This window comes from Elephantulus edwardii, unplaced genomic scaffold, assembly GCF_000299155.1.
Source record: "Elephantulus edwardii isolate Elephantulus edwardi_28Jun2011 unplaced genomic scaffold, EleEdw1.0 scaffold00135, whole genome shotgun sequence".
In the NCBI taxonomy this organism is placed as follows: Eukaryota; Metazoa; Chordata; class Mammalia; order Macroscelidea; family Macroscelididae; genus Elephantulus; species Elephantulus edwardii.
Genome location: NW_006399885.1, coordinates 1,869,753 through 1,879,115, shown reverse-complemented (window position 1 = coordinate 1,879,115; position 9,363 = coordinate 1,869,753). Strand labels below are relative to the sequence as shown.

Sequence of the window (9,363 nt, the reverse complement as noted above, 5' to 3'; positions counted from 1 at the left end):
TATTTGTGTTTTGTTGTCTATGGAAAGGCACTTAACTGTGGATCACAAATCATGGATAACATTGAGAAGAAAGGAAAGCCCAGAACACTTGATTGTGCTCAGGTGAAACCTATCCGTAGACCAGGAAGTCTACTGTGGATCACAAATCAGGGCTAACATTGAGAAGAAAGGAAAGCCCAGAACACTTGATTGTGCTCAGGTGAAACCTATCCTTAGACCAGGAAGCTGTTGTCTGAAGAGAGCAGGGGAACACTACATGGTTCAAAATCAAGGAGAGAGAGCATCAGAGATGTATTCTTTCTCCATACCTTTTCAATCCATATGTGGAACATATAATTCAGGAGGTTGGACTCAATTGATGAAGATGAATGGGGCATCACAATTAAACAACAGGATTAAACAACTTGTATTACACAGATGATACAACCTTGCTTGCTGAAACTGAGGAGTACTTGAAGTGTTTGCTGTAGAAGGTCAAGGAATGCAGCCTTCAATGTGGATTGCATCTCAACTCAGGAAAACAACGATCCTCACCACTGAGCCAATAGGCCATAATGTTGTAAATGGAGAAAAGATTGAGGTTGTCAGTGATTTCATCTTTCTTGGATCCACAATCAACACTCTTGGCACCAGCAGTCAGGAAATCAAAAGACAAATTGTATTGGGAAAATAAGCTGTCAAGGCCTTTGCCAGAGTGCTAAAGAGCAATGATGTCAGTAGCGAGACTAAGGTGTGCCTGAGCCAGGACATGGTCTTCTCAATTGCTGTGCATCTATCCGAGAGCTAGACAATGAATAAGGATGACAGAGTAAGAATCTATGCCTTTGTGTTGTGGTACTGGAGAAGAGTATTAAACATACGAGGACTGCCAGGAGAACTAACAGGTCTGTCCTAGGGAAGGTGAAACTTTTGCTTCTTAGAGGCAAGGATTTTGAAGCTCCATTTCACATACTTTGTTACATGTTCCAGGAGAGACCAGTTTAGAAGGGTAGAGGTTCAGCATAGGAAAGGAAGACCCTGGATGAGATAGATTGACACAGTGACTGTGTGTCAGAGACAGTGAGATTGGCCAGGATGGAGCAGGGTTTACAGCCATTTTTCATAGAGTTGCGATGAGTCATAGTAGACTCATCAGCACATTAAAACAATAACAGAGTTAGGGGTCCATGTGGGTTGGTGTGACTACAGAGGAGATCCTTGGCAGTGGTAAATTGGTTGTGTACCTTGATTGTGGTGATGTGTACATGCATCTATACATACATGGGATAAAATTCTCTAGGAACACAAATGACTGAGTGCATAGAAAAGCTCGTAACATTTGGATAAGGCAGTCATCCCATTAACAGTGTTGCATAACTGTTAGTTTCCTGGTTTTGCTAGTTCACTGTGATTAGGTAAAATGTTACCATGGGAGGAGCTGAGGGCGTGGGCACACAACACTGTCTCTTCTATTTTTGCATCTTCCTGTGAGTTTGCAGTTTTTCAAGATAAAATGCTTCAAATGACTGAATTTTTTAAATTGTGTCCTCTTTCCCTCTTACACTGTTTCAGCGAAGGACAAGCATGTATCTTCTCATTTTTCATTCATCTGGGTCCCCTCTCAGGAGTTCCCCTTTCCTCATTTACCTGCAGGTTGTAGACAACTTGTGAAATGAGTGACTCTGACAGCGACGACACCCCCCAGCTTTCTGCCCACACCTTAGCTGCGCTCCAGGAATTCTATGCTGAGCAGAAGCAACGAACTGACCTGAGTGGGGATGACAAGTTTAACATTGGAATAATAGAAGAGAACTGGGTAAGTAAGTGAATCGTCTTTGTTTTCTGGTGCTGCTGGAACAGAGATACCATAAGTAGATGTCTTTAACAAACAAATTCTCATACAGTTTAAGAGACTAGAAGTCTAATTTCAGGGTGTCAGTGCTAGAGGGGGACCTTCGTCCCTGGAGAAAAGTCCTTGTTTCCTTCAGGAACGCCAGGCATTCCTTGCAAGTCCCCTTCTGTCCTGGCCTTCCCAGGTGTCAAAGTGCTTCTTCACACAGAAGTCCCTAAAGATATGCTCCATTCCTGGCCTTCTCTAAAGAAACTGCCCTGGCAATGGAGTAGGGCTGTGATGGGATTAAGGGGTGTTACATCTCACCCTTCATCCTTTTATTTTACTCCATCAGTTCATAACAAGTTGGCTGACATGGAGAAGAATGGGAGTACCAGAGCACTTAAGTGTGCTCATGCGAATCTTATACCTGGACTGGGGAGGCTGTTGTGTGAACAGAGCAGGGGAACACTTCATGGTTTAAAATTAAGAAGGGCATGCACCGGGGTTGTATTTTCTCCCCATACCTATTTAATCTGTATGCTGAGCAAATTATTTGGAAGCTGGACTCTGTGAAGAGGAATTTGGCTCAGGATTGGAAAGGGACTTATCAATAACCTGCGTTATGCAGATGACTAGCCTCGCTTGCTCAAAGTGAGGAGGACCTAAAGCACTTGTTGCACAATATCGAGGAATTGCATCTCAATATCAGGAAAACAAAGATTCTTACCACTGGACTTATAGGCAGCATCATGATAGATGGAGAGGAGACTGAAACTGTCAACACCTTCATCTTACTTGGATCTACAATTAACACCCTTGTTACCAACAGTCAGGAAATAAGGAGACGCATTGTACTGGGAAAATCTACAATTAGGGACCTTTCCATATTATTGAGGAGTAATCATGTCAGTTTAAGGAGTAAGGTGTGTCTGATTCAGGCCATGGTCTTTCCAGTCACCTGCTATTTATCTGAGAGCTGGGCAATGAAAAAGGATGACAGAAGAATTGATGTCTTTGAACTGTGGTGTTGAAGAAGAGCATTGAACATGGGTGGCCAAAAGAACAAATGGATATGTCTTGGAGAGGGTGCAGCCAGAGTACTCTTTGGAGGCAAGAATGATGAGGCTTTGCCTCACATACTTTGGCATGTTGCTAGGAAGGGCTATTACTTGAAGAGAGACATGATGCTTGGAAGGTTGGAGGGTCAGTGAAGGAGAGGAGGACCCTGAACCAGGTGGATTGACACAATAACTGCTGTATTGGGTCCTTGAGTGTCCGGAAGTGTCAGGATGGTGCAGGATAGAACAGGGTTCATATCTGTTGTTCATAGGGTTGCTATGAATCATACTCAACTCAACAGCACCTAACAACAACAACAACAGCATCAGTTCATGGCATATAATTTTATATAGTTTCCACATTATGCCATGCCATACATGTTATTCCGTTTAAGCCATGCAGTAAATGCATTATGGTTCTGCAGGAAGTATTGGGCACAGTACCTGTTCTGTACCAAATCCAGTGTTTGTATCTTACCTGATAGCATGTCCATACTGTCTGTCATCAGGGACTGGCATTCTCCTCCAGAAGCTAAAACAGAAAACATTCTGTGAGCATTCCAGATGAGCATCTGCAGAATTCCTGCACTAACCTCCAGGCTTGCTGGAGATCCGAGGAGGCCTTGGGTAGGGAACACTGTGTCATTCTGTCCAACCCAACTCTGTTCTTGCCCATCACACTCCAGTGCTCTCAATGGAGCCCTGTCTTCCCTGTGGGGGACAAATCATTGCAATAGAGAAAAACGGAAACTAACCAGGCAGTGATGAGGTAGTGGACGGCAGTATTTAAGAAGATACCAGTAGTTTTCAGGGAAGCTCTGAAATGGAGTAGTCTGCAGAGAATTGAGCTGCTAAATTAAAAGCAGCTCTGAGGTAAAGACTGGCAGTCTCTTCCCATGCAATTTGCAACATCCCAAAGCTTTCCAGAGGGTCAGCTGTGAGTTGGTTCTGACTCCATGGCACTGAGTTCAAGTTTTGAGTGAGTAGTTTCCAGCATGTGCATAATATGTACTTTAACTGTACTTTTTTTAGTTCAAGTTTAAAGGGTGGACAAGAGAAAAAGACACAATTGAAGAAATGCCTTGCACAGGCTGGTGCCTTTTTGGCATGACTGATACATACATGGGTGAGGTGTATACTTTGATCAGGAAAAACATATTTGTTTGAAAGATTGTCTTGTTTTTGTGATGTTGATAGTCAGATCCTCCAGGCCGGGACGTGTTCATTGCACTCTAACTACTGTCAAGTCTCCCACTGGGTTTGTGAGGCTGCCAGTATTTATGGGAAGGTATGTCCCATCTTTCTCCCATGAGAAGCTAGTAGATTCTGATTACCAATTGTTTGGATTGACACCCTCCATCAGTTTTCAGCAGTCAAAAAATAAATGACTAGAAATCTGCTGTTAAGGACCTCTCCAAGGTTCTAAAGACTAACTCGCACCTGATCCAAGACACAGTATTTTAATTGCTTTTTATTCATCTGAAAGTTGGACAGTGAATAAGAATGAAAGAAGAATTGATACCTTCAGTTGTGGTGTTGGAGATGGGTGCTGAGTATACCGCAGACTTACAAAAGAACAAACAAATCTCTCTTGAAGAAGTGCAAACAGAGTGCTCCTTAGATGCCAGGATAGTGAAACTTTGTCTTTTTTTTTTTTTAGGGTTTATATTTTTTTTTTTTTTGCGGTGGTGAGGGTGTCTTTTCCTTAGAGACATCATACTAGAAAAAGTAGAGAGAGGAAGAGAGGAAGACCCTCAGAGAGATGGATTAAACACAGTGACTGTCACAATGGGCTTGAGCAGATAGAAATCACAAGGAATGTACAGGGTACAGCAAGGTTCAGATCTGTTGTTCATGTGGTTGCTCTGAGTCACCATTGACTTGATGGCACTTAACAACAACAGCACGCCACTGGGGCTCCTTTTCATTTGTTGTTGTTACATTTCATTGAGTTGGAACTAGTTGACCCTCCAGTGGATTTTCACCAGCCAGTTGCACAAGAGGAGATTGCCTGATTTTCCCCAGGGAGCAGCTGGTGAATTTGAACCACTTTCCTTTGGGTTGGTAACACAACTCCCTACCCACTAGGCCACCAGTGTACCATTTCCTTTAATTGTTGTTGTGTAGCATTGAGTCAGAACCTCCCCCTAGGGGACCCTCCAGCGGGTTTTCAGAGATAGTTAATTGCACAGGAAGAGATTTCCCATCCTTCTCTTGTGGAGCAGCTGGTAGATTAGAATCGCGTGCTTTCAGGATTGCAGCACAACTTCTTGCCAGTAGGCCACCAGAGCCCCCTTCTCCTTTCGTTAGGGGCATGTATTAATTTAAGATATGCAGAACAGATTATCCAAGATGCTGGTCTCTATGAGAAGTGTGGCATCAGGATTGGTGGAAGATCCATCAACAATCTGCATTATGCAGATAAAACCTTGCTTGTTGAAACTGAGGAGGACCTGAAGCCCTTGTTGCAGAGAGTCAAGAACTGCAGCCTTCGATATGGATTGAAGCTCAATATCAAGAAGACAAAGATTCTCACCACTGGACCAATTGGCAGCATCAGGATGGATGGTGAAGAGATTGAGGTGGTTCATAGCTTTAATTTGCTTAGCTCCACAGTCAACAATCTTGGCACCAGCAGCCAGGAAATTAAAAGACGTATTGCAATTGAAAGTCTGCTGTTAGGGACCTCTCCAAAGTACTGAAGAGCAATTGTGTCACTCTGGAGACTAAAGTCCACCTGATACAGACCATTGCAATCACTTGTTATGCATCAGAGAGCTGGACAATGACTAGGGAGGATAGGAGAATTGATGCCTTTGAGCTGTGGTGCTGGAGAAGAGTATTGAATGTACCATGGACTGCTAAGAAAATGAACAGGTTTATCCTGGAGAGGGTTAAACCAGGCTGCTCCTTGGAGGCAAGGATTCTGAGGCTTCATCTGACATACTTTGGACATGTTGCAAGGAGGGACCTGTCCTTGGAGAGGGACATCATGCTTGGGAGGGTGGAGGGACAGAACAGGAGGGGAAGACCCTCGATGAGGTGGATTGATTCAGTGACTGGGGTAATCAGGGTGGGTGTGTTGGAGACAGTGAGATTGGCACAGGACAGAGCAGGGTTTAGGGTTACTGTACATAGGGTCGCTATGAGTCACAAGCGACTTATTGGCACATAACAACAATTTAAAAAGAAAACCCTTTTGAAAAGAAACATTTAAAACATCACCTTTACACACTGGTATGGTAGATGCAGAAAGACAAGAGAACCAAGTTTCTGACAATCATAGATGATTTCTGAATGCATTCTCATGCTGCAGCAGCTGAGCCAGTTCTGGTACAGCCAGGAGACCGCCCTGCGGCTTGCAGAGGAAGCGATTGCAGTGGCTGGAGAAGGTGGCAGGTGAGATTCTAAGTTGTATGTGTTTTTCCCCCCTAAAGTATGTATGTATGTATGTATGTATGTATGTATGTATGTATGTATTTAATTAATTAATTAATTAATTTCAGTGAACATCTACAGAGATTTTGTAATTCCATCCATTCATTGTTGCACTTTTCTCCCTGTATGTTCTTTTTATATCCTCATATAAAGTAGTATTTTAATTATGCTTCCTACATGAGAGCTGGCCTGTACAATAATGCACAGTTATTCACAGTTCACAGTGTAAGAGGAATTAAGAACTACTACAGCCCAAAGTTGAAGACAGACTAGGAAGACAGTTCACAGGCAGATTTCTCTGTAGTGTCTACATTACCATTTCCTAACTTGTTCTTACCTTAGGACTTAGTGTTTGACATTTTTTTTAAGTTTTAATAATACAGATTTTCTATTTCTGTTGATTATTTTTATAAAAATTTTACATGCATGGATCTGGCAATCCCTCTCCAAAGTATATGACCAATTAACTGAAAGTAGGACACTTCAACAGATACTTGTACACCAGATTCATTGGATCTTTATTCACCTCAGCCAAGAGGTGAATGTCCATCAACAGGTGAATGATATAGTTCATAGATACAGTGGAATAATACCCCCTGCTATGTGTGGCTGTCACAGTCTCCATTCATCGCCACCCTCCATCAGGTTTCTAAGGCTGTAAATCCTTACGGGAGGAGTCTGCTCATCTTGCTCCTAAGCAACTGGTGAACTTGAACCACCAGCCTTTTGGTTAGTAACCTAGTATGTTTTGCATTGAACTACCACTATTCCATGATGGAACGGACTGAACTGTAAAGTAAAATGAGGTGCTAATATACATCACAACACTAATGAGTCTAGAAAACACTGTGCTGAATGAAATGGCAGTCAGTCACAAAAGGACAGATACTACATGATCTCATTTAGATGAAATATCTAGACTGGGCAAATATATAGAGACCAAAGCTTCTTAGTGGCTATCTGGGACAGGGAAGGGGAGGCAAAGGAAGAGGCATTGCTTGGGGACACTGAGCTGTTACAGCTGATGGGAAAATTTGGTACTGGATGGTGGACATGGTTGCACAATGTGATGAATGTCATTAATGTCACTGCATTCACTGTACCTGTCAAGGCTGTGGGGGTGGCAAATGTCTTGTTACATATATGCTCACCACAACAAAAAGGAAAAACTTGGCATGTGTATAACTTAAAGAGTATAATGGAAATGGTTCCAAAAAGCTTGTTAAAAAGAAAACAAAACAGCCACCAATAACTCTCTCCCTATCCCTCACCATCCCACCCCCAGGCTCATTTTCATTGATCCTTGGGGTTTTTAGGACCTTTTGGTATTTTAAAGTACCAGTGCCACTGCTAGACCTGCCACCTGTTCCTTGTCATTCTTTCCTGACTGCTACGTGTGTGACTTCTCTCTTTCCATGTTCCTAATGGTTATGTCCTGAATTTGGCTGGAATCAGGCGTATATTATTAGGACTATAGAAATGTTCTTCCCCGTTGGACTTTTCCTTTTTGTACCATTTTTCTTTTCCCTGAAATACTTACCTTATTTTTTTTAATACATTTTCTCTTACAAAGCAATAATTAGTACGCATACTTTTCCTAATGGTCTTTAAGTCCCCAGTCTAGTGAATAATGTATTGCAACTTCCTGAAAAAAAAAAGTCTGGGTCGCAGGACTTTGCAGCCTGTTGCAAACTGGACCAGGTGATTTTTCAGTTTGCTGGAGCAATGATCTTGGTACCTCCATAACCCTCATGCTGGGGATTCTTTGTACCCTTCTTTTCTTTTCCACTGTTTCCTGTATTCCAGATCTACATTTTAATAGTGTTTGGCCTTATTTTGATGGTAGTACATTCTGCAGTCGCTTCCATATGGAAATTTTGGAACCATTCCTGTCTGCACATGTCTATCCTTCCCTCACACTTCATTGTAATGGCCTGGATATCTGATTCTAGATTGGGAGTAACAGCTTCTATTCCCCTGAACCCCAATGTACCTCCAAACTTCCATAGTATTATTGAGAAATCTACCACCACCCTGATTTTTCACAGGGAAGTTTTCCCCAACACAGTGGGGATTTTCCCTTTGTGCCTAGAGCCTGAGGCATCTTGGAGCGGAGCTTTTACATACGACACTGCACATCTGGAGTCCTGTCATCTTACAGCTCATGTCCTTCCTTCCTTTAGAAGAAGATGGTCTCAAATTATTCCTTTCATTCTTCCCTTCTGCTTTTTCTTTTCCTCTTTCGGGAATTCTCTCGGACACAATCTATTTTCCTGTTTCTATTTTACATCTACTTTGCTCTGTTTTCCAGAAGGCTGTAAGCTTTATGCTCTAAACCTTACTAAACTTAACATTTTTACTACCACAGCCTAGGCTGTCTCTAGACTCATTGCTATTGCTGTCAAGTCAATGTCAACTTCTGGAACCCGTCTGTAGCACACAGTACAATTGCCTTTTCGAGTTACCAAGATGGTAAATATACAGCAGTGGACTACCTCATCTTTCTCCCATACAGCAACTGTAGGATTCAAACCACAGACCTTTTCCTTAACAGCCTAGTGCTTAACCTCTCAGCCACTAGGGATGCTTTCAGTTTGTTATCAAGTCAATTCACATTGCTATCAAGTCAATTTCCAGTTCACAGTAACATACCATTGAGTCTGCAAGGCTGTACATCTTAACAGAAACATTCTGCCTTTTCTTTCTCTGGTGGATTCAAACCAGCTATCTTTCAATTTGCAGTCCAGAACACCACCAGGGCTCCTTATTCAATTTTGTTTTGACCACTAACATTAGATGCTTCCCTTTCATGACTGTTGATCTTTGCTTCTGTTCTCTTATTTAAGGGTTGTTGTTGTTGTGTGCCATGGAGTCAGAACCGACCCATAGTTGACCCTCCAGCAAGTTTTCAGAGGCATTTAATTGCACAGGAGGAAATGTCCATCTTTCTCCCGCAGAGAAGCTGGTGGCCTCAAACCACGTGCCTTCGGTATTGCAGCACGGCTCCTTGCCACTAGGCCACCAGAGCTGCCTTTAAGGGTTGTTGTTGTTGTT

General features: G+C 42.6%; 1 protein-coding gene across 1 annotated transcript in view; it reads left to right on the top strand.

Annotated features, from left to right (window-relative positions):
* Positions 1-1,651: 1,651 nt before the first annotated feature.
* The window catches only part of N6AMT2 (N-6 adenine-specific DNA methyltransferase 2 (putative)), a 17,528-nt gene continuing 9,816 nt past the window's right edge, over positions 1,652-9,363 (top strand). Inside the window, exons 1-2 of the mRNA XM_006894099.1 lie at positions 1,652-1,795; positions 6,188-6,270. Of these exons, the coding sequence (XP_006894161.1) occupies positions 1,652-1,795; positions 6,188-6,270 (227 nt within the window). The remainder of the gene's footprint in view (positions 1,796-6,187; positions 6,271-9,363) is intronic.